The sequence below is a fragment of the Rousettus aegyptiacus genome, unplaced genomic scaffold (genome assembly GCF_014176215.1).
Source record: "Rousettus aegyptiacus isolate mRouAeg1 unplaced genomic scaffold, mRouAeg1.p scaffold_m13_p_1, whole genome shotgun sequence".
Lineage (NCBI taxonomy): Eukaryota > Metazoa > Chordata > Mammalia > Chiroptera > Pteropodidae > Rousettus > Rousettus aegyptiacus.
In genome coordinates, this window is record NW_023416284.1 from 161,617,823 (window position 1) to 161,644,053 (window position 26,231).

Genomic DNA, 26,231 nt, shown 5'->3' on the forward strand with positions numbered 1-26,231 from the left:
TAAACAGAAGGTGTAGCCTTTAAGAGACCTCCCAGAATCTTTATGATCTAAGAACCCATGTAAGCTTCTGCAATCTCATTTTACTCTACGTTCTCTCGCCCATCTAACATCAAACCATAGAGGAGAATTTTTCTTAATTTTTTTTTTCGTTGTTGTTTACATTCCCTTTTTTGTTTTCTCATTCTGGACTGCTTTTTATGCAGATATTGGGTCACCTAGACTGGTCCTCTTCTTTATTACTCTTTTTCTCTTCTACTTTTCATCTCTTTCTCTTTTTTGCTCCACCTTATAGGAAGTTTCCCCAACTTTATCTTCCAACTGTTCAACTGAATTTTTTATTTCTGTTGTCATCCATTTCCCTGTATCTCCATTCCCCTCCTCGTTGTCAATCATTCTTTCACGTTTGATACAAATCTTCTTGTTCATATATATTTTCATGAAATTTATACTCTTGTTTTGTGTCCATCTATTTTTAATTTATGTAAAGGGTATTGTGACATATATACTCATATTCCTATATTCCTCTCCACATCTGACTTCTACCTCCCATCCTCTATCCAGATCATCAGTGTTACAGGTAAATATATTACTGTATTCATTTTCTGCAGCCTCTGTAACAATTTACCACAAACTAGGTAGCTTAAAACAATACAGCCCTGTAGGCCAGAAGTTCAGTATCAGTTTCATGGAGCCAAAATCCAAAATGATCTCCTCATCTCAAGCTTCTTAATTTAATCACATCTACATGGACCCTTTTTTTTTTCAAATAAGTAACATTTATAAGTTCTAGACATTGAGATATGGGTATATCTTTGAGAGTCATTATTAGCCTGCCATAATAATATATTCATATTTTTATATGCTTACCTAGACATATATATACTTATGGAACACTATTCTCTTTTTACAAACTGAAATGGAATAATATGATCTCTGTTCAAATGCTACTTCCTCAAAGAAGTTCATTCTTATCCCTTTATCCAACATATAGCCTACCCTTTGTTCCTTCATCCTTCTTTATTTTTCTTCCTAGTATTTGTATCAATCAGGGTACCCCGTCACTAATAAAAGAAACAACTTTTGCTGATTTAAGCAGAAAATAGAATGTCAAGTAGCACACAGAATCATCAGGAGGGCTATTTACACCACTTAAAGGCTATGTGCCTAAAATCACATCACAGAGGTGGTCCAGTACACATCTTTCTGCAACACAGCTAGACACACATCTGCAGCATGTGCTGCCAACACCACTGGAGCTAGGCACCAGACATTATAGCTAGAACATTGTCCTTACTCCCTGGGAATGCTGCGAGAAGGGATTTTAGGTAGTACCAGATTCTTTCATCATATAAGTCCAGTAATAGAAATCCTCCGAATGTACACTTTCTTTTTAAGAGTGGTCTGAATATTCTGGGTCCTTTGAATTTGTGTAGAAATGTTGGGATCAGCTCTTAATTTTTCAAAAAAAAAAAAAGTAAACAAAAAAACCCAGGTAGGTTCTTATTGGAATTTCGTTGACCCTATAAATCAATTTAGGAAAAACCGAAATCTAATCAATACTGAGTATTTTAATCAATGAACATTATATGTCTCTCCATTTATATAGAATTTTAAGTTCTTCGGAAATGCTTTGTAGAGATATCACATGCCTTATGTTAAATTTGTTTCTAAATATCTTGGTTTTAGAAATGATTAAAATGAAATTTTTACATTTAAATCTTCAATCATTAGCTGATTACATATAAAAGTAAATTAACTTTATGTTAATCTTGGATCCTGCAACCTTGTAAATTCCCTCATTAGTTCTAATAGTTTTTAAAATAGATTCTTCTAGATTTTCTACATGAAGTCATGTCACCTATGAATGAATTTTTCTTCCTTTATGAAATATATGCTTTCACTACTTTCACTTACTTTATGGCACTGACTAGGATGACCAGTAAAATGGTGAACAGAAGTGATGAGAACAGAGATGCTACTTTTTTCCCATCTTAGGGAGAAAACCATTAAGTATGAGGTTAGCCATAGGCTTTTCAGATGTGCATTTTCTCAGATTTCTCAATACATTCCTAATGTACCGAGAGATTTTAATATGATTTGATGTTGAATTTATATGTTTCTTCTGTATTTATTGTGAATGGTTTTTCTTCTTTATTCTGTTTAATATGCTGAATTACACTGTTCAATTTTCTAATGTTAACACAACCTTGCATTCTTGGGGTACACTCAACTTGGTCAGAACATATTACTTTTTTTTTATGTGAGTTCAAGTTGCTGATATTACGTTAAGGATTTTTCTATCTATGATTATGAGTAATGTTGACATGTAATTTTATTTTCTTTTGTCAGCCTTTGGTAGTCGGGTAATCTTGGACTCATAAAACAAGTCAACCATTTTCCCTCCTCCTATATTTTCTATGTGTGTTTGTGTAACATTCGTGGTGTTTTGGGCCTCAACTGTCTGGTAGAATTCACCAGTGAAACTACCTTCCTTCTATTTTCTTTTACTATGCTCTTATTCTTCATGCTTTGTAAGATTATATGATTGATTTTAGCCCTTTCCTCTTTTCTGATATTAGTATTTAAGGCTTTAAATTTCCCTCTAAACAAACACTACTCTAACTATATCCAACAAATTATCATTCAGTTTGAAGTATTTTCTAATTTACCTTATGCTCTCTTCTTTTACCCATTGGTTAATAAGAATCATGTTCCTAAATTCCAATTATTTGGGGATTTTTTGGATAAGTTTATATTATTAATTTCTAATTTAATTTTATTGTGGAAGGCCTCTGTTCTGGAAGATTTCAATCTTTTAAAATCTACTGAAACTTGTTTTATGGACCACACTGCATTCTGTCTCTGTGAACAGTACCGCATACACTTGAAAATAATAATATTCTACAGTTGTTGGACATAGTATTCTCTAAAAGTCAATTAGGTCAAAGTGATAGTTTTGTTAATATCTTCTGATTACCTATTTTGTATAATTGTTCTATCAATTGCTGAGAGAGGGATATTTGAATATCTAACTTATGCATTTACTCATTTATCATCGTGAAATGCCTCTATCACTTGTAATCTCTTGAAGTATACCTTATCTGATATTAACATAGTCACTATAACTTTTATATTTATTGGTTGTATGATATATCTTTTTCCATCGTTTCACTTCCATTTGTCTGTATATTTAAAATGCATCTCTTACAGAAATAATAGACTTAATTTTTTAAAATCCATCTGACAATCTCTGCTTTTTAGCAGGTAGTCTATTTACATGTAAGGTAAGTATTGACATGGCTGAATTTAAGTCTATCATTTTATTATTTGTTTTATATCTTCCCATCTGTTTTTCATTCATTCGTTTTTTCTTTCTTATCTTCTTTTTGGTTTTTGGAATTGCCTTTTATTTATTTGTTGCGAATATACCTTTAATTTTTTTTTTTAGTGGCCCCTTGGGGATTATTATACAAATTCCTAACTTTTCTGGTCTAGTTAGAGTTAGTATTGTATGACTTCATGTAAAATATAAGAACCTTGCTACTCTATGGGTCCAGTCACCCAGTACCCTCTCCCAATCATTTATGCTTTAGTTTTTAGATGCAATATCTATAATTGACATAAAGTCTATAATAAAATGCTGTACTTTTTGCTTTAAATTATCATAGGTATTTTTAATCAAGAAAAAAGTTTTTTAAGTTGATCATTTCCAGTGTTCTTCATTCTTTCCAGAACATCTTAAGTCTCTATTTCATGTCATTTCTCTTCAACATGACTAACTCCCTTAACATTTCTTCAAGTGTGGACTTCTGATGATGAATTCTGTTAATTTTTGTTTATCTCTGAATGTCTATTTTGTCTTCATTTTTGCAGGATCTTTTAATTGGATATAGAAATATGGGTAGAGAGTTATCTTTCAGTCCTTTCAGTCCTTTCGAGATATGGTTCTCCTGTCTTTTGGCCTCTTTCATATCACAAGAGAAATGACTATAATTAACATTAGTAATCTCCTCTATGTTTGTTATGTACCCTTTTTTTTTTTTCTGGCTGCTTTTGGAATTTTCCTTTTATATTTGAGTTTCAACAACAGTTCAGTTATGATGTGCTACAGTATGTGTGTGTTTGTGTTTATACTTCTTGGGGTTCATTGAGCTTCTTGAATCTGTAAATTTATGTGTTTCATCAAACTTTGTTAAGTGTTTGGATATTATTTCTTAATTTTTTTTAAATCTCATTTTCTAATCTCCTTCTAGCATCTCAATTACATATACATTAGATCTTTTTATTTTGTCCCACAAATCATTTTAGCTCTATTCATTTGCTTCAATTGTTTTTCTCTCTCTGTTCTTCAAGTTGGATAATTTCAATTGATTTAGCTTATAAAGTGTACTGCATCTTTCTTTTATTATCTCCAATCTGCTATTCACCCTTCCGGATAATTTTTTATTTCTTATATTTCCATTTCTCACATTTCAATTTGATCCTCTTCTATAGTTTCTATTTTTCCTATTCATTCCTTATGAGATTCTTTTTCTTTTTTCTTTTTTTCCCTCCCTCCATTCCTTCCTTCCTTCCTTCCTTCCTTCCTTCCTTCCTTCCTTCCTTCCTTCCTTCCTTCCTTCCTTCCTTCCTTTCTTTTCTACATTCCTGAGCACATTTCTAATAGTTGCTTTACAATCCTGGTCAGAAATTCTAACATTTCGATTACTTGGGATCACTTTTCATAGACTGTTTTTTCTTTTGCATAGGAGTCATGGTTTCATGTTTCTTAGCACATGTAATAATTTTGAATTATATTAAGGACATCATTAGTGATAAATTGCAGACTTGATTCTGTTTTATTCTTTTAAAAAATATATTGTTTGTTTATTTTAATTTTATCACAGAGTTAACCTGTCTTGACTCAAGCTTTGTAATCTGTTTCCCCAGTGATGGGAGATAGCTGATATCTCTGTTCATTTTGTTTAGTCTTAGATGTGCTGCTTGCAGTCTACCCTATGCGTGTGTAGTCCAGGGGGCAGACAGAGATTTAGGCAGAGTTTACACCCAGAATGTTTATCTTCCTTTCTGGCTTTCTCCTTTCTGAGATTTTCCTCTCCCCTACTTTTTAGCAGTGGAAGTTGCTCTAAATGCTACCATCTGGTTTTCTAGTCAGTTAAACTGAGGACCTCTGGCTATTGTTGTCCAATGTGGCACTGACTGGAGACTGACCTAATGCTAAAAGCCATAAAAATGGGAATTCAGCCACAGCCATTCCTTTTTCCAAGCAATGATTGCCAATCTCACCTTCCAGTTCTGTCCGCATTTGGTCACTTTCCAGCATCTTTAGGTGAATGTATAGACTTTCATTTGTTATGTATAAGAGGGTCATTCCTCCTAGTAATTTACATTTATTGTATTTTATTAAACTAATAATGTGTGATGGATTAGGTAAAAAATTCTCATGGTCAGACAGTTAGCCAGATAGTTGAGAAGCATTGTCTTACAAGATTTTTCATGAGTTCTGGTAACCAAGGTCTCTGCAACTATCTGGTTCCTACCATTCTTCAATCCTGATTGCTCAGCAACCTTTTTGTTCTCTAAACCATCGAATCCAGTAAATTCACTTTTTTTGTTTTACATTGGCCATAGGGCATTATGTTGCATGCAAAGAACTATAATTTATACAATATCATTCAATTTTTCTACAATGAACATGATGACTTGTCCTAACATAAAAAAAGCAACAACCAGCATTTACAAATAAGGAGATCGTCTATGACCTGGAGGGAAACTAGCATCAGCTATAGCTTATTGTTATGTGGCGGATGTCATATGATATCAAAAAAACTTATACGGCAGACTATGTAGATGTTTGACATTTACTAAAAATCAAAATTATTGTTTCAAAAAGATGACACAGAATGTCCAATCCCAAAGAATGTTTAAAACCATCTCATTCAACATCCTAGTACATTTCGGAGATGAGGTACTCGAGGCCCAGATATTAACAGTGTTTTGACAAAGGCTACAGAGTCAGAAAATGCATTTTCTGGAGAATACATGTAAATTTTTTTTTTTTTTAGGTACGTTAACCCTTGGTTGACCTCACAGATTGCAAGAACTTTGTCAGTTTATAATCCCTTATTTTCATTTTTAATGCCTACAGCATCTGGTCTTCCTAGGTGGTCTCCCATCCAAGTACTAACCAGGCCCAACCTTGCTTAGCTCCTGAGGTCAGACAGGATAGGGCTTGTTCTGGGTAGCATGGCTGTAGACAAGAATTCTTAAATCGCCAGTCTGTCTTTTAACTTCATTGTTGGGATTAGAAACAGTTATATGACTAGGACTTTTTTTTTTTTTTTTTTTTTTTAATGTAGCTCTAGTTCTAAGGACAGGAATGGTCCTGGCTTCATTCCAAATGAATCTCTAATAAGATTTGCAGTTATCAAACACATTTTAGATCATCATGACCTATCTTTCAAAAGAAATATTACATAGATAACAGCAGAGCTAGTCTATAGGAAGTAGCATTGAAGTCTGGAGTCCTACACACTCAGATTCTCCTTGCACCTTGAGTGAATAAATTCAATGATAATATAGGGTTTGTTCTATTGGCCAGTACTCTTTATTTTGTTTATAAGTTACCTGTGTTGCTGCTTTATAATTAGTTTATTCATAAACTTTAAGTATTATCTCTAATTGTCTTCCCGAGTATGTTCATTTCCCCCAAATTCTGGATTAACCCTATAACAAGCAGCTACAGTGCCCAAACAGCTCTGGGTAACCTCTGGTAGAAATAGAAAAAAAAAGGGGGGGCTGAGAAACATTTTAAGTAAGATTTACGAAAGCTCTGATGAAAATGACACAAAACTCTCAACACATATATTGACATCACCTTCATATTTAGTTACATCATAATCTAGCTCTGTTCTCCTCCATAGACTTTTTTTCCCCCTTAACAAACTGGGTTTTCCAATTAAAAGCCTTATATATTAACTTTATAAGCTACTACCTACAGCCTTTTAAAATCTATTCTACTCTTATTCATCTATGTTCTTATTTTCTTTTTTATTTTTTTTCTTATCAATTTCTTTCTCCTTTGATTCTTCCCTTGATATAATAGGATATAATTATATCTTTTTTGGCCCAAGACTTTCTTCAGCTACAACTAATTTTTCTTTGGTATGTTTAAAGCTACATACACCAAGACTAGACTTATGTGTACCTAAGCTGCAGCAGGATAATATTTTCTGAGTTTTCTCCTATTTTTTAGCTTCCATTTCTAACCATTCACTTTATTTTCGACCCCCAAAGGTAGAGACATTTTAAAAGTTTTGAAATTAAAAGTGTTTTTTGGGGGATGCCCACAACCTCCACCTAGCTCACACGAGATATTAATTTATGACAGCAGTTCTCCACATGGCTTTTTTAGATATGCAATCTACCCAGATGCTTTTTAAAACTTACTTCATTCAATGAGTTTATTCAGTAGATATTAGTTTAGTGATTCTAATATGTAAGTCACTGTACTAAGATACTGGGTCATTTGGGGCAGGAGAAAATTAATATTTAAGAAACTCTCCATGTTTTTGTATCAATTTATTTTATAAAGTAAATAACTACTTCACATGCATTGTGGTAAACACTTTATACAACTATCTAATTTCATCCTCACAAAGAAAGTGGTATCACCACCATTTTACTCAGAAAAGTAAGTAATTTGTCAAAGTTAGCTGGAATTTTAACTTAGCACAGCTGAGCCCCACCACTCCAAGATATAAAATCTGGCCTAGTTTCTCTTCTCAGCTCTGGTCATCCAAGTGAGCTTTTTGTAGTTCGACTAAAAGATCTTTTCTATCATTTAATCTCCCTCTACAGTTGTAGCTGAAGAGATTTTCTGCATCTCTCTCTTCTTTAACATCTGTTATGGATTAAATTTTTTTCCCCAAATGGGCTATGTCGAAATCATAATCCCCCACATCTCATATCAAGACCCTATTTAGAAATAGAGCTGTTCTTAATGTAATTAGTTAAGATGAGGCCATACTGAAGTAGGATGGGCCCCAATCCAATATGACTGGTATCTTTTTGAAATGGAAAAATGTAGACACAGAGACAGACATGCACACAGAGAGAACATAATCAAGAAGATTGGAGTTATGCTGCTACAAGCCAAGGAATACCAACATTGCCAGCAAAGCTCTGGAAACTAGGAGAAAGGTATGGAACAGATTCCCATTCACAGCCTTAGAAGGAAGCACCCTTGCAGACACCCTAATTACAGACGTCTTATCTTCAGAAATGTGAGACAATAAATCTCTGTTGTTTAAATACCTTTGTTATGGCAGCCCCAGCAAGCTAATATAACATCTGCACTTGATGATTCAGAAACCCAAATTTAAACTGCGCTTTTTCTGCAGAACTAGCAATATCCTCTTTCTCCATCTTTGCAACCTTTTTGCACAATGAGATAGAACCACATTGTTGAATTATTGCCAACTGTGAGATGTAAAGAGTTTTTCTTGAAATCTCAGTGATCTCCCTCCCACATTTGGGCAATCACCCAAATGGCTGAAGGGTTAAAAGCATGAGCTTTGACTTCCACTGGGTTCAAATACCACCTTCCACATTTACTGGCTTTGTCATTTAGGGCAACTCTCTAAACTTTGGTTTCTTACCTGTTAAAGGGCGTGAATACCACCACCACCACGTAGGATCTCAATGATAATCAAAGAAGAAAATGCGTGACAATAATTTAGCACATTAACTGGTTGTTAGAAAGTGCTAAACAAAATTACTCATTATTCATTGTTCCTAAAACAAACTTTAGAATTTATTTTTCATATATATTTCAGATGCACATTTGTGTACATTATGAAAGTATTATAATCTAGCCATTAGCTCCTATTTAGTATTGAGAAGAGGTAAACTTAAGCATGTGAACTAGGAGAATCTATATTAAAGAAGCCTCGAACCACCAGCATGCCCTTTAACTTCATTTCTGGTTAGAACCGGTTTTAAAACCAGGATTTAAAAAAAGTGTAGCTACATTTCTAAGGAGGAACGTTTACAACTGATAGAAAAGGTATTTATAAGGTGAAATATTAAGGAATAGGCCCATGATACTTTAGTCTACAGAATAGATTACGAGCTGCAAGAAACCAGAAACCAACCACAGCATAAGAATCACTTTCCCCCTAAATAAATATGTTGGCAATGATTATTTTCCCCATTTATGTTCCTGAGTCTTTATCAAATTCCCTATCTCCGCCCCAACATTTTTTTTGGGGGGCGGGGGGAAGGAGGGCTAGATCTACTAATATGCTCATCACATTCACTTTTATTAATTTTAGATAATGGAAAATTTGCTGGCACACTACTTACCATGTTCTCATTCAAAAATAAAAATGTGTTAAAATAACTTCCAAAAAAGTTAAGAAGGCATCAGTGGGTTTGCCCTTAGTCTTTCTTCCACTTGGAATGCTCTATCTTTTCTCTCATCCTCCTTTGGGGATTCTTTTGTTCATTTTCATTTCAGATGCTGCCACAAGTCTGAAGTCCTCCTCTTACCTTTCTACATCATCCCCATCTCCAACTCCCATGCCACTTTGTGCCTCTCCTGTGGCCTTTAGGTATTTTAATCTTTGATTCAAATCTTGATCCCACCACAAGTATGGAAGCAACAGGAATAAATGTCAATTTTATAAAAGCTGTAGCTTTTTTTTTTAAGTGAAAGTTCAATAATTAATTAAATGAACGGCGAACAATTTAGGATGATTTATAAATGGAAAGCAGGTTCAACACTTTAAAATGAAAATGTGCATTTGAAAAGCTAAATATGTACTAACTATATCAGTTTATTAAAATTCCAGCATAGCTCTATTCTGATGAACTCTACCTCTCACTCTTATCGTGTTACCCATTTTTGTTTTCTTTTAGGCACTCAGCCTGACATTAACTGTTTGCTGTTCACTGTATCCAGCGTTGGCACCTATCAAACTCTTAACAGTTGCTGACTGGTTTAGCGACTCGTCAGGGGAGGACGGTAAAAGAAAAGGAAAAAGACTGATGATATTGAGTTACATTTCATGTGTTGAAAATTGGCGCGCTAGTTGCGGGGAGGATGGTCAGTCATTGCAAAATTCAAAATGTTGCTTCCGGGGACAATCAAATTTTAGGGTTCTCAGATTCCACTCCTAATTCTGCCAGTCCTCGCGATGGCGAAATTAATGCCGAATATCTCAAAGACCACGTTTTCCTCTCTATATTTGTATACCCTTCCTATCCCTGTGTCTGGTACACTGCAGTTGATTTAAACGCACCTATTGAATCCCCTTTTGTGCGGAACAACGAATTCAGGGGACAATTTCACGTTAAAAAAGAAAAACTTCACTTAGAACCAACTACATTTAGAAACCGGAACCAACTATCTGGCTGGGTTACCTTTTACTAACAGATCTCTGGGAAGGTGGAATTTAGATGCACTTAATAGAAAAAAACATGTTGGCTTTTATGACCGCGCGCGCGCGCACACACACACGAGGATCACCCACAATGTCACACATTCATGGACATTCAGAGCGACGTAGATGCGAATGGAGAGAATGTGCCACTCAGGAAGGAGAGAATGTGCCACTCAGGAAGGCCCAGTTTTTGAGGTCAATGGGAACTATAAAACAAAGCGTTAATGCTTAAAAAGCGTTCTGAGGAATGAAGAGGTTACGCGCTCTACGAGACCACGCAGCCGGGCGCGCATGGCCGCTCTCGCGCCCCGTAGAACGAGCTCCGCGGGCCTCTGCACGCCACGCCCCCGGAGGGAAAGGACGGAGCAAGGCTGCCCGCGATGGTGCCTGTTATGCGGGCCAGTGACGGGCGGAGCAGTCAGAAGTGTAGCAGTATCCTTCTCTCAGAATCATCTCGATCCGGAAACCAATTCTCGAGGCCCGGCACCACTAGAGACACCTCTTTCAAGGAGGGGAGAGCACATGCGCAAAGGGGTCCTGGGAAGCCCTTAAATACCGTCATGCGGTCGCGTACTGTCTCTTTCCCTGCCGCCGCGGAGGAGCGCGGAGGCACGTATTGGGGTACGTTGAGCGACGCGAGGGTGCTGGTTATGGTGCACGGTTCAGTGTATTTCGTTTGGGATTGGCGATGGATATTTGGGTTTAAAGTGATTCTTTTAGTTAACTCGTGTTCTGTTGTTTGTATTACAGTGTTTTCAAGATTCGGCTTCTCCCGTAACCCACCGCCATGGCCGAGGAAGGGTGAGCCCAGGGCGGGAATAGCGGTGCTAAGTCGTTGGCCGCGGGACGGCTGTGTGGGCTCGGGGTCGGACGTGGCTCCGTAAGCGTATCGGACATCTCGCTGATGACTGACGTGTCCAAGGCTTTAGACGGTGTGCGGGAATTTGACCATTTTGGTTTGTTGCATTTCAGCATTGCTGCTGGAGGTGTAATGGACGTTAATACTGCTTTACAAGAGGTGCTGAAGACCGCCCTCATCCACGATGGCCTAGCACGTGGAATTCGTGAAGCTGCCAAAGCCTTAGACAAGTACGTGTGTCAATTTCAATACTGTGGGTTGTTGGAACCGGAACAAAACTGCAGCCAAGGGAAGAAAGCGTGAAGTTCATGGTGTTAGCGCAAAGGTTCTGAATGGCATCCGTTCTACAGGAAACCTAGGAAAAGGTATCAGAATTCTGATCTATATAGCCCACTTAAGAGTTTGTGGGTTTCTGTTTGGAATGGGGATGACCAATTGATTCTTAAAACTACAGTGTTTGAATGATGACTCAAAGTGTCGGATACCCCTTCACTCTTTTTATGAGTGAAACTTGAAAAGTCTGACAAACCTGTAAGTTGTGGGGTTAATTTCACATTATTTAGGTGAGATGGGAGTCTTCATATGGCAGTCTGCAAAACTAAAGTTAAATTAATGGGATTTCAAGTTGTAGAAGCATCTAGATTTGCAGATGAATTTAATAAGTGAAATAGCTGTTGTAGAAATGTTAATATGGAATACTTGTAAATTCATTCAATTTAGTCTCTGGGCTGGTTACATTGGCAAAACTGAGTTATAACTCTTCGACTTTAAAGGCACTTAAGGGTTTCTAAACCAGGTAAATTTGTCAGTTCAATCAACTGGTGTAGATTGATGAGTTGAATCCATTGGAAACGACTTGATGGAAGTACTTGCTCAGGTCGTGGTGTGAATCCCTTGCACTATTTGGTAACGCACAGTGTTAAATCTGGGCTACCAAGAAGTGACAACTCTGATCTAGTTTATTTCACAATTTCAGTCTGTGTAAGACTGGCAAACAAGAGGTCATGTTTTTGTTTTGGTCACGAACTAGTTCCCCTGTGTAAACATTGGTATTACTGAGTAGTTAGTGTTTCCATAGATGAATCTAATGAATGTGTATAACAAAACTGGAGCAGTTTTGTTCACTAATGGTTTTGCTGCTTGTGTTTTGTCAGTGTAGCCAGTACTTAAGACAACTTCCCTTGTAAAGTGCAGGAATACTGGATTTACAGTATTTCTGTTGGATTATGTATTTCAGGCGCCAGGCCCATCTGTGTGTGCTTGCATCCAACTGTGATGAACCTATGTATGTCAAGTTGGTGGAGGCCCTTTGTGCTGAACATCAAATCAACCTAATTAAGGTAAGTTACCTGTCTTAATTTGATCTGAACTGCTAAGAGATAGATATTTTAGCTTAATAAAAATTGGGCCAATGTGTCAGGATTAATGTATGTAGTCTTGTGAGTTTTGTCATACCAGAGCAAATTTGTACTATTGAGCTTATTGCTTTCTTCAGGTCTGAAAAACATCACATTAACTTGATACCGTTGGCTATGCTAAAGGTAGTTATAGAGCAAACATTTTATTTCTGTAGTATTAAATGACAATTTTGATGTTGATAGAAAACAAAACTGAGGATAGAATCAATAGGTGACCTTGGTGCTGTACATGATGACAACTGGCTCCCTCTACTGAACTGCCATGAGGAAACTGCCATGTCACCCTATCTGACTACAGCTACCTTTTGGGTTTGGTTTATTGCCAATAGCATTAATCCCTACTAATACAGTGATTTTTAAAATTTCCCCCAATAGGTTGATGACAACAAGAAACTAGGGGAATGGGTAGGCCTCTGTAAAATTGACAGAGAGGGAAAACCCCGGAAAGTGGTTGGTTGCAGTTGCGTGGTGGTTAAGGTAAGTCAGTATTTATTTTCGGAATGAAGGTTATATGCCGGGTAACCCTGTATTGAAGTCAGGAACCATCTAAAAGAAAAGTCGACTATCAACAGATTTAAAATCATTTTTCTGCCTTTCACAAAAGGAAAATAAGCCATAATTCAAGCCGGCCAATGAATCTGCTTACCTGAATGTGTTTCTGCAGAAATATAGAGAAAGCTGGCAATAGTAAAGCCATGTTACGAGCCTTAAAGACATTGACGTCATTAAGGTCCCTGAAAATGGCTACAAGAAATTTTAATGATGAACCATTTTCAGAAGATGAGCTTAGTTTTTAAAGCTTCACTATAATTAGTGCTAATGACTTTGTGGAATTTCTAAATGTTAGTAAAAATCCCATATGACTTTTTTTTAGGACTATGGCAAAGAGTCTCAGGCCAAGGATGTCATCGAGGAGTACTTCAAATGCAAGAAATGAACAAATAAACTTGGCTTTGGTTTTTCATCTCTGGGTTATTTATTTTTTTTTAATTTTGTGGCACTGGAAAATAAGGTTTTTGTTAGTGAAGGACACAAGATAATCATTGCAAAATAACTAGAAGCATGTTATTTGCTTTCTCTTTGGTTTGTAAATGTAAGCCTAATCCCAACCAGCAGTTAACATCAGTACTGGCAATTAAAACTGGTTGAAGCAGAGATAGGCTTAATAGTAACCTATTAGTTGATAGCTAGAGTTTCTTGGGGTGGACATTTATAATGACTTAATTGGCCAGCCTAGAACCTGTAGAAATGACCTAAGGCTAGTTAAGTATGGGTGTTAAAAAGTTGGGATCTTATGGTTGGGTGGGTAGGATTGGATTTAGGCTATGGACACTAGAAGATACACGCTGTCAAGGAGCGCTTATGGACATGCCCATTAGGAAAGGTCAGAGTGTTTGTTTTCACTGACCTAGATGGTAGGTACCAGAGCAAAATAATGCTTCAGCATACTCTTAATAAGAATTCAGCAGGGAGAAATGGTGATCTATGTATTTTAAGATCCAGTTGGGTATTGTGTGAGTGAAATGTTGAACCAGGTTAAGACTAATAGAAGTCTTGTAATTTCTGGTAAATCACCAACTGTAGTACTTTGAATTTCTCTACCTATTGGCCAACCTTGTTAGGGCGTATATTATGAAGCTGAATTCGACCAGATTTGGTTTTGAATTCTGAATTTGTATCATGTGTCTTTGCATCTTGAGAATTTATAGATCTTAAGCTCTTGGCCAAAATCTTCCTTTAACACATAGCAGCCTTTGATAACACTAAAGGCTGGTTACCCTTAGCACAGTATCCACTGTAATGAATGGCCTCAAGTGTAAGCTCTAGAACTCAAGGGAGTTAAAGTATGTGGATAGATTCCTTAGACAGTGAGTAGTTTGGGATTGTCTGCTATGGTTAAATGCCAACCTGAGCTGTTTGGTTTTTCTAAGGAAAACAATTCTAGCTTCCTTATATCAGCATTTAATTCAGACATTTTGAGTCCTATCTGGCATTGTTGGAGGTGGTGAGGCAGTAGCAAAAACACCACATTGTAATCTTGTTACATTCTGGGAAATTCTATAATTCCAGCTAGGGAAATTGTAATAGTTCCAGAGTTTAGGCTGTGGTCCTTTTTCTCCAGCTTTTCTGGGACATGGTCCTGCCAAAGCTAGCACTAGAATCCTGTCCTTTCCACATGTTCCTTTGTTTTGCCTTTATCAGCCCAAGAGTAGTGGTGTGCACTAGACAGCTCTGCAAGAACATCAGTTGGTACTCAAGTTCTGTATGCCTCAAAGTGAACCTAATTTTTCCTATAACATGTCTGGTTAGAGGAAGGGAAAGCTGTTGAACAGCTAGTGTAGACCAGGCTTTGCATCAAGTGTTTAACATCAGTATTTCTACCAATTTCCCAAGCCATGGGCCACAGGTGTCCTCAACTCCTGCCTCTTTACCTTCCTTGTCTTGCAGCTGTCGTACACATTCAAATCATTGTAATAGCCTCCCAACTTCCATACTATGGGTCACTGCTAACTTTTGCTCTCAGGGTTGTAAAAGTAGTCATACTTAATGACTTATCTCTTCAGCCCCTCCTGCCTGGCAATATACTCATCCTTCAAAATCGAGATCAAACATAATTTTAATGTGTTTGAGACTTGTCTGTATCTTAGATGGGATTTACAAAGGAACCTGTCTGAGCTGAAGTGCCAGGGCAGATGTCTTTTTTTTTTAATTGGGGAAACTGATAGCTTGTGAAACCAGTTTCCATATGTGCTTTGTCTCATTGACATCCTGCATGTAACCAAAGTGAGGTAAATTCAAGCCAAGCATTTGGTGATGGTTCTCTTCCTACCATAGTGAGACGTGCATTCCTGTATACTTGGGCTACAAGAAGAAACCTCCAACCCAAACGTTCCATTTTCTTTCAGTTCTTAACTAATTTTTGCCTGGTCTTGATTTTACTAAGATTTCTATCATGTGTTATGGTAACTCACTTTAAATGTTTTTAAAAATGAACAAGCACATAGAAAAATTGTAGAAAGATTGATTTATGCTGGTGTCTTAATTTGTCCATTTGTAACTGGATTGTTGAGGCAATGGGGACTTCAAATGGGGAGAGGTGTTATAAACTAGAAAAACATAGAAATATGTAGTCTTAACTAAAGATTAGTCTAACCCTGAAAGTGGAGCTTGATTTTTTTTCTTTTCCTTTTTAATTGAGTGTACATAGAGTTGGGCTCCAGGAATATGTTGAGTACAAGCAAGCTTATACCTCTTGCATTCCAAAGACTCAGAGGAGGGAGGAGGAGATCTAGCCAAGGAAGGGAAATAAGATTACAACTTTCACCAGGCTGAGGATGGCACAGGCTGATGACTGAGTGATAAGGCGTTGTCCTCTCAGCCAGGATCTTCAGAAAGCCCAGTCCACAAGCCAGAGCAGTGGAGGCACCAGGGCTGGACTAACCAAGTACCCGAGAGAGGCCACCAGGTGCTCTCATCTTGTAGAGAACCTGCTGGATGAAGTGTGACTGCTGGTGGCTAAATGCTAGAGGTAATGGAGGTCAAAGCTGATTAACTTCACATAGGGTGATGAGGTATTTTAGGACGTGTGCTACAAAATACAGGCATACCTTAGAGATGTTGCAGATTTAATTCTAGAGCACTGTAATAAAGCGAGTTTCAACAATGTTTTGGTTTCCTAGTACATATAAAACTTACGTTTATACTCTGGTCTCATAAAAGTTCAGTAGCATGTTTAAAAAGAACGGACATACCTTGAAAAATATTACTGGAAAATGGTAACCATCATCTGAGCCTGTTGGAAAAATGGTGCCAATAGTCTTGCTTGAGGCAGGGTTGCATTTGTAAAAAGCACAATATCTGCAGAGCAGAGCACAGTAAAGCAAAGCGCAATAAAGAGGTATGCCTGTATTGATCGACATCAGTGTTCAGAAGGACTGGAACCTGAGCTTCAGGCAAAAGTAAATAAATCCTTTATAAAGGACGAATTACACTTCAAATAGTGTAAGAACACCTAAATTCAAACTGCTTTGTTGGAAATGAGATGTTTCAATCAGCTTTTTATCCAAAACCCAGAGCTGAATCACAGTCTGACCTGTTAAAGTTGCATGTCAATCTGACTTTTGCTTAAAAGGCTTAGAAACGTGGGAGGAGAGTGCTCCTAAGGATTCTTAACCTACACTAAAGGGGCAATTTTCTAAACTAGTTTGCAGGAAACAACCTGAAGAGTACTTCTCTACTTTTTTCTTTTTCTCCATGTTCATTGACCACCTTCCTAATTTGATTTCCACAGCAAATTTGCTTTGAGAAGGGAATGTGTCAGAGAAGAGAGCAGTGATTTTATAGGTAGAAACATGGTCTCAAGTTCCCTCTTTGTGAACTGAACTGAGTTGTGAAGCAAGGGAAGGTGATGGCTTTGGTGATCATCCTGTGGCCTTGCCAACCCAGGAGGTTTTGTTAATCTTGTATTTTTTGATAAAGGGAGAGAAAATTGCAAAGCATGAATTCAGAGTGCTTTTAGTTAAGAGAACATATTTATTGACCAATTACAGACGAAAGGATGGTGATAGCTGTAAATATATCAGCTATAAATACCTTCGTTGGTTGAAAGAATGTAAAATGTACATTTACACAAATGGATATTATGCCATAAAAATGGATAATAAAGGACGTTTGTTGATATATTTTTAAAGCAATATTCATATTGTAATAGGACCACATTTTTTTTTTTTTTTTTTTTTTTTTAATATAAGGGTGCTTGCTGGCAGAAAAGAAAAAGATACATCAGGTTTTAACCATAGTTTCTGGAAAGATGGGTATTGGTTTTTTTGCTTGTTTTTCTTTAATCAACATGTATTGCATTTGTCTTAAGGACGTTTTTAATGAAATGAAATTATGATATAGGACTTGGAGTTAATTTTAAGTACCATTAATATAAAAGTTTTAACAAGTGTTATATTTTGTAAACAAGTAGATTTACTTGTTTAGTAAAATTGCAAAAAACAACAGCTTAAAAAGACTGAATTCAGACCTAGCCAGCAGAGGGCAGTGAAGCTGGTATCTGGTGAGAGACTTATCTTGTGGAAAACAAGCTGAGATAAGCAGTTTCTTTAGCTGATTCCCCTTAGGAAAAGATTCTTCTCCCACTCTTTAAAGATTGTTTAAAATCTCTCAAAAAGCATTTGCTTTTTGTCTTGATGTTGCAGAATCCACCCTGCCTAGCCGGTGAGATTGTTTCAGCATGTCCTTGGGGTGGTTGTCAGCTGAGGTGATGTGGTTATTTTATATACAACTAGGAAACAAACTGACATTTCTAGAGGATTAGGTTTTGATCTGTAATAGTGGATGTTTTTGTTAGGCCCATTCTCTTTTACTGTATTGAGAATTCTCCTGGATTTACCTGAAAACCAAAAAGTGTCAGAGCGGGCCTCTTGGCAAATGGGCATAATTTGGAGGCTATCAAGGAAACAGATGTGCTTTGGAGATTATAGTCTCTGCAGAGGAGCTCCACGGAAGCACTGATTTTGTGCTGTGTCTCTGGTGCCTAGCTTGGTGTGGCAGGCATTCAAATATTTTGTTGGATGAATAGAGTTGACCTACCTATTTATTTAGTTATTTAATTTGTGGGCTTTCTCCTCAGGCTTAAACTTCCCAGCCTCTTTTGACACTTGAATTTCTCATATTCCTTTTTTTTTTTTTTTTTTGGCAACAAAAGTGAAATTCTCAGGTTGGGCCTCTTTTAGACTAGAATGGTGCCAAGCTGTCTTAACTTCCCTTCACTCCAACGCCACTCTAGGGAGCAGGGCAGAGAAACATATCCTATCACAATATGGGGTACATAGCTCTAAGAGTCTGAAAAAATAATTTTAAAAGCCATTTTGAGATCTGGGAATAGTAAAAAGCATGTGAATTCAGGGAAACTTTTTACACTGCAATAATTTCTTTTTGAAGCATATTTATCGAGACACATGCCAACAGCACAGTATTGTACAAGTGATGTGAATTAAACCTTGCACAAATGTAGTATTTGTCTTTTTATTTTTCCTTCTCTCAACAGCCCTCAGCTAAAATTTACAAACGAATATAAAAATCCTGTTTGTACCTGGTTGGCTTGTTTGACTAAAAGGCCTGTGATATTTCACAGTGCTGCCACCAAGTTAAAGGGAGCAAAATGCACATAAAAAAAATAAATATGAGATCCATAAGGGGAAAATAAAATATTAACATAAAAAAGGCTACAAATTAAACACTCTGTCTTTTGGATTTGATGCTAGATAGACTTGGTGAGTTTTGGGGGTCAGTAGATGTTTTGCTAAGTAGGCACATGTTGTGTCTGGGAGGTATTTACCCACATGCGGTTCATAAAGTGATGCAGTTACGCCATTACTTCAGGAGGGTGTACGTGTATAACATTTATGAAGAAATCAAACCCTCCTGTATCCTCACCCACAGCCTGCATTTTGAAATGAAATCATCCAGTTTAAAACTTTATATTCCAAATTTCTGTCATAAAAAGTTGAGAAATTTTACTCTGAAATAAACATAAAATGATAATGTGAACAATGCTAAAGTGCAGAAGTGGAATTCGGACCCCTATGTGGAAAGAGAACAATATATATTAAGTCATTTAGACAGTTAACCACGATCTACGCATAAAAACATGCTTGTTATTACCTTGGCTGTTGTGGAGTGTTGTCTTACTCAAAGCATTCTGGGTTGCACTTCTACCATCTGGAGTGTTAGGTAATAGAATGCAGGACAGATGTAAGTTTAGCTAACATTTAGTTACACTTTGAAACTATCCTGTTGGGTAGCAGTAAAAAAAGAAAAGGAATGAGCTTGTCTTCAAAGCAAGTTCTGTGTTGCAGTAAAACTGCTGAGTGTTTCTCCTGTCATGGCAGTGGGCAACAACAGGACCTTTGATGAAGCAGGAATCTACCTGACCAGTGATCCCAGAACCTAGCATAGTGACAATTTGAAAGTAAGTGTTGAGTTTATTTGTGGCAAATGAAGGTAACATTTTTAAAGCAAGCCTTATTTCTGGGAAAAGGGGGAGAGAAGAGAAAAAGGGAAAGCGAGGGAAGGAGACAGGGAGAGAAGGGTGGTGGAGAAAGGGTAAGAGGGAGAGAAATGTTCGGGCTATAAATTAGTACAAAGAATATATTTGTTTATTCTATACTGATTATTTTCTTATGTCCAAAAATGAGAAAATGTCAGCATTTACCTTTGATTTTGGAAGGTCAGCAATTGCTTAATGTTAAAATCCTTAGTTGAAAATAAGTATAAATGAGCTGAATAAGTATATTGGCTGACTGGTTCTGCTTTTATTGCATTGGAAAGAACTCCAGGAGTTGTTTTCCCTGGTAATCACAGACAGTCTCAACCGAAATGGTAGTTTATTGAAGTGAAAGTGTTCCTAATCATTGCCAGTCCCCAGACTTGTACTTCGGTGTTGAAAATTTTTCTCAGCAGCAAAATAAAAAATTTCATCCTTCCTGTACTGTTTAGCTATTATCTTCCTTGTATTCGAATTTGGAAATTAACCAGTTTGGATGACAAATGCAAACTCTTATTTAAGGAAAAAAATACATTTAATAACATTTCTATTGCTTTACCTAAACTGGAAAACAAATCAAGCAAAAATCCTCCAAAATATAAAAAACATAATAAACAAACCCCCTATGTAGAGTTGAGTGGAATAGCATGTCAACTCTTCCTTTTATCCCTGTAATTCTAATTCCTTGATTTCTGCCTTGATACCTTGGTAATGAGAGTTAAACAATTGTGCAAAGACATAATAAGACTTTTTTTTTTTAATCCTAACATTTTGCTATCTTAAGCAGTTCCTAAATTACTTTGTTTGATTTTAATCTTTTGAAGAGTGTCTACCAGGGAGGGGCTCTTATGTGATTCTGGGCTCTATTTAAGACTAATCATTTACTGTAAAAAAAAAAAATGTATTTCTATAATGTCTATCACAAACACCCCCTCAAATTAGCTTATTGCTAAGTGATACAAAATTTAGGGAATTAAAACAATTATAGTGTTCTATGTAATGACACAAGTGATATTCCTTAATACAACACTTAGAGTAATCATTAATGGCAATTGTAAGTTATTTTTAGAGTGTTTGCTGGTTATGTTATTTTCTAGAAGTAACTATGGGAGCTGACCAAAATGTGACTTTCCTACTTTCTTCCTATATTTTTGGAGAAAATGCCCCCTTTTGCTTAGAGAGAATTAGGCCAGCAGATTAGGCCAAGATTTTCCCATTGCACACTCTGCTCACAGTTTAAAACCTGATTTTTTTCCTGTGGAAGGACCTGAGAAATGATCTCATTGGCATATGTGGGTAAACTGACTGATGATAGGATTTATCATTTTGATAATCAAGATATTCTGTCTTTAATATATATAGAAGCAATGTGCTTTGGAAATTGATACGGATATATTGGTGAAGAACATCAGTGATGAGGACCATAAACACTATGAGTCTCTAAACACTTTTTAAGGCTTGAAAGTAAGAGTTGGTTTTCACGAGAGGTGTGTACAGATGCAGGAGAATGTTTATACAAAACTAAAATGTACAAGCATAATTTTCCACAGGACATCACTTGCAATGCTGAGCACTTTGAGTTTCTGCAGTATTTTCCTGATCTGCACTGATTCCGTATTATCCACATTAACCACGGTGATGCAGAGTGATGCTGTTCCCAGAACTAGGGATCTGTAAAACACCCTCCTTGAGCCCTCAGCACACAAGTGAACTAACAGGTCAAGGACGTGTCTCTAAGGAAAAGGGAAGAGAAGAGGAGCTATTTGGAAAAAAGTGATTGAAGAAAACCTGTCTTGAAGTAGTATATGAGGGTATATTTTACAAAAGATTACAACCGGCTGCTTTGTTTGCCATTAAATAAAGTAAATAAATTAGTCTTAATTTTCAGAAGCACTTTAAACAAAGGGGGATTGGACTTTTTAAAAAATAATCCTGGATTAGATATTCATTCTTCTGAGATGATAGTTGGCAGAATGTTGTTAATGTTTGCAGGGAAAAACCTGCTCCTTAAGGTGAATGAGCGTAAGACTTAGATTCTCATCCTAGACTGGAATACAATTCTGATCTACAAAAATTGGGAGAGAGAATTTCATCAACACACCAGTGTTCTTGATTTATAGCAATAACAAGAACAAAGGAAAAACTTTTTTGAAGATATGGAACTTTTTGGTTTTCAGATTCTGAAATTTAGAGATGAAAAGATACTTTTGAAAAGTTCCTTTGTTTCCTTGTATCTGTGCTTCAGTAAAATTCCAAAATAAGATTAATTTCTGTTGTTAGCTTTTGCTATGTCCTCCCCTCTGAGTGCTTCTAAATTTGGAATTGTTGGAGAGAAATCAATTTCCTGAGAACACTTTAGCTAATATTAAAATTCAATACATATCATTGTTATTTTCATTATCTTAAAATGTTTTATTTATGTTTACATTGTGCAAAATAGGTGTCGAAATTTAGGTTATATGAAAATATTCAGAAAAATCAAGAGGACTATCAATTTAATGTTTAGATTAAAAACTCCAAGACTAACAAAATTATTATGGCATTGCCATTTTAAATAAAATTGGCTTAAATCTACTGGCTAAAAATATATATAAAAGCCACAGTCTCTACTTTGGAGTTTTATCCAATTCCACTTTGCATTTCACTTCTTTTGAGGGTAATTTCATTACATTCTATGCAGTGAACGGGAGATGGCAGCATTACTTCAGCCCTTCCAAAAGAAGCTCGAACTAATCCCTTCTGAAAAGAGGAGGTTGGGAGTGGACGGAGAGGAGAGCTATAGCGGCAGGTGCTACAGTGTGTCTATCAAGCAGGATACATAGGAAACAAATGTGAAATAAAACTATTTAATGCCTCTGAATGCTGCAGATTTTTACGCATATTTTCCAGTGTAATAGCCCCTTTTCTTGTAAAAATGAAATGGGTCAGATGTTGAGATTTTTACAGGATTTAGAAATCTGTGCATGCCTAACAAAGAACTTGGCTCTACAGCTGTGGGATTTTTTATGGAACAGTAATTTTCTAAGAATACTAGACACTCATCTTCCTTATTCTCAAATTTCTAAGCAGATTTTAATAATAATCAACCTAGATCTCAGGTGAATAAAAATACATATGCGCAACTGAGCTACCACTGTCTGTTTTGTGACAATATTAGCTCAGGAGAGAAAAGATTAGATTGGTAAATCCATCTAGCTTCAAAGTCTCAAGGATTCAACTTCTTTTTGATACTTCTCCATGAGGAGGCAATTTCCAAGGAATACAGACCTGTAATGTGCAACCTGAATGTATTTTACTGAAATACTTCAAAAATATATATCTGTAAATAAATTTATATTTGTTATATGTGTAAAGAACTTATTCTTTCTTAGCTTTCTTTAGGAAATTTAACCACCTATTGGAAGAGTACCTGGAGAATCAAAATTTATTGTTTTAAGGAAAAAGGAGGAAATGAGGTCTAAATAGAAAGTTTTCTTGTGACCTATCTTGGATCCTTACCCTAGTTAAGAAAGAAAAGAGTCCAAGGATTATTTTAAATTGAATGTTGCATTCCAGCCTTTACCTTCATATTATAATTCTTTTCTTAGAAGTTTATGAGATCTTTTACCAAACTCTACCATTGTAAGATAAATTTCTGTTGTTCATTTTCATTAATCTTTAAGCTTTCATTTCTTCATGTCTGCATATAATTTGCTTTGGGCAGTGCTTGCTTTTCTTTTTTTCTTTTTTCTTTTTCTTTTTTTTCTTATTTTGAGAAAGCAACCCTTCTATAATGGCATAAATTTGACTTGTGTGTACTAAACAGAACATTTTATTAATATAACTTTTTTCATTGAAATCCTGGGTTAACAAATACATAAATATAGCTTTTATGGGTTCACCAGAAACCCAAAGGTGAGCCTGAAATTTAGTCGACCACTTGGCAGCTTGTATCACTGGCAGGGCTACTATATCAGAAATAATGACTTGAGTGTGAGTTCAAATAAATGAAAACCATAGACGTTTAATCATAATGCAGTCAGAGGTTTATCCTGGCCTCTATAAATAGTAGGAAGGGAATATCTGATCTTAAAACCTGTTTCACCTTTTGGCTTTAATATGCGGGGTCTCCTCATTAAATAATTGTGAACAGAGACACTGGCAGTAATTTTCATCCCTTTTGACATACTAAGGACTTTAAAATGGGTTTTGACAGATTTTTGGTGTGTTTGTAGAGCCAACCACTGGGCATCAGATTGCTTAGTAGAGATTGTTATGTTCCTACCAATCCATTTGAAAAGTGATAACTCTGAGAGGGGAGTGCAATGGCTTAAAATTCTGTGAGAGAGGAGAGAGAGAAGAGAGGATAGAGAGAGAGACTTGGTATGAATCCTGGCTTTGCCAGTTAGTGATTGTGAGATGCTAGAGAAGTCATTCGGTTTATATAAACCCCAATTTTTTTTTGCTAAAATAGGAATACTAATACTGTTTTGTAGTATTCTGTGAAGAGTAACTGAGATAATATATGTAAAGTGCTTAGCCTAGTGTCCAGAATATAAATAGTGGTGGTTATTATGATGATGATACAGAACAATCGGATTATTTTATTTATTTATTTATTTATTTTGCAAAGCCTTAACCTATGTAAAGATAGTTTTAAAATCTAGTAAAAACAAGGATATCCCCTAAGGAATAGGTTATAACTTTTAGTTACACAGTGCTTGAGACAATATATTTGTGTAACCTTCTCAGAAAAGTTTTATAAATAGCTTTCATGGGCCATGGACTTTATTAGGGTCCCAGTACTAAGGGTTTCATAGAAGCTGATCTAAAGATTATTTAGACAGATTATAGAAAACTGTTCTGCCCAATGGGAGTTTGTCTGTTCAGATCCTTGCATTGACTTCAGCTCTCAGCTGTGGCTTTGTGTTTCCATAGACAGCATGCATGTTAAGAGCGTTGGTTGTGGCCATTTAGAACTGGTATTCTGAGCAGCATTTCCCAAACAGGACATTCATTTTTGTACACTATTTTACATAACATGTTACTTTTTATTTCTGTAGAATTTTTTATTTAAGAAATAAGAGGGGTATAAATATTTTCAAAATCTATGGCTTTTGCCTTCAAAGCTCTTTGATATTGGGTCCTTTGTGTTTTCTTTCAATTACAATTTAGATTTTTGAGCAATGAGCCAGAATTTTGAGCCAGAATCAGGATGAGGGAGGAATGATGGCGATCTGAGGTGAGAGGAGACATCCAGGAGAGTGAGAGTGAATGGGCAAAGCATGTGATCCCACACCCCCTTCAGCTACTGTCCCCATTTCTCAATTTCTATTTACAGCAGAACTCCCCAAGAAAATTGTGTATACTCTTCGTCTTAAGATCTGCTTCGAGTTTATCTTGAAACCACTCCAATCAGATGTTCACACACAAAATTCCTCTGAAACTTCTGTCAAGGTTACTGGTGAATTGCATGTTAAATTTAATGGACCATTCTCTGTCCTTAGCTTCTTCACTTTGCACTAGCATTTGTCAGTTGATCACGCCTCCTTTTTTGTCTTCTAGGACACTCTACCCTTCTGTTTTTTGGCTGCTTCAGTGGCTCCTTCTCCTTGGTCTGCATTCTTCATCCTGTCTCTGACCTAAATATTGGAGAACTCAGATTTCGTTCTGGATTTCTCCTCTATACATTCTCACTCTTGGTTGTCCCATCCACATATATGTGGACAGCTTCCAAATTTATCTTTCTATCACAGACCTTTTCCCGAACTCCAAATGAATATATGCAACTGCTTAATTGACACCTCTGCTTGAATGTCTAACAGACTTTTCTAGCAAAACATTTGATCTTTCCTCAAAAAAAACTTATTCCAGAACTGATTCCTCCACATTGCAGTAAATGACAACTTTGTTCCTTAGTTGCTCAGGCCAAAAAACTTGGGAGTCATCCTTGCCTCCTTCCTTTCTCAGCAGTTTCTAGCTTTAAGATATAGTCACCATGTGATCTCTTGCCTTCCTTGCTTCCATTCCGGCCTAAGTCACTGTTACTCTCCCACTTGGATGGCTGCTTTCTCTATTGACTCCCGACAGTCTGTTGTCCTAAACAGCAGCCACGATGATCCTCTGATTTAAATTAGATCATGTTACTCCTCTGTTCAGATTTTCTAGTGGATTTCCATCTCACTCGAGGTAAAAGCCAGTCCTTCAAATGATGTACAAGGCACTACATGAGCCGACTCTGCTACTTTATGATTTTTCTCCCATTTTCTTCCCTCATCCACTTTGCTTAGCCACACTGGTTCCCTTGCTGTTCTTCGATAATAACAAGCATACCCCTGCCTAAGGACCTTTCTGTTTGCTGTCATGTTTGCATGGAATCTGCTTACCTTGCATCTTTCATCTGCTTACCTTGTTTTTTCATCTCCCTCAGGTTTCTGCTCAGATGACACCTTATCTTTAAGGAATTCCCATGGTCA

General features: G+C 36.5%; 1 protein-coding gene, 3 non-coding genes and 1 pseudogene across 4 annotated transcripts; 4 read left to right on the plus strand and 1 right to left on the minus strand.

The window, feature by feature from the left end:
• Positions 1–6,139: 6,139 nt before the first annotated feature.
• Positions 6,140–6,258, minus strand: LOC118605498 (annotated as a pseudogene).
• A 4,729-nt stretch (positions 6,259–10,987) lies between these two features.
• RPS12 (ribosomal protein S12) lies at positions 10,988–13,686 on the plus strand. The gene is made up of 6 exons (XM_016124616.1): positions 10,988–11,066; positions 11,196–11,246; positions 11,418–11,534; positions 12,542–12,644; positions 13,098–13,199; positions 13,597–13,686. Exons 2-6 carry the CDS (start codon positions 11,233–11,235, stop codon positions 13,657–13,659), a joined length of 399 nt encoding a protein of 132 aa, XP_015980102.1. The 5' UTR covers positions 10,988–11,066; positions 11,196–11,232; the 3' UTR covers positions 13,660–13,686.
• On the plus strand, positions 11,760–11,833 carry LOC118606469. Its single transcript, XR_004952426.1, has one exon. It is a non-coding gene; the product is annotated as a small nucleolar RNA SNORD101 (small nucleolar RNA).
• On the plus strand, positions 12,945–13,021 carry LOC118606512. Its single transcript, XR_004952480.1, has one exon. It is a non-coding gene; the product is annotated as a small nucleolar RNA SNORD100 (small nucleolar RNA).
• On the plus strand, positions 13,345–13,474 carry LOC118606500. The gene has a single exon (XR_004952464.1). It is a non-coding gene; the product is annotated as a small nucleolar RNA SNORA33 (small nucleolar RNA).
• Positions 13,687–26,231: the final 12,545 nt, after the last annotated feature.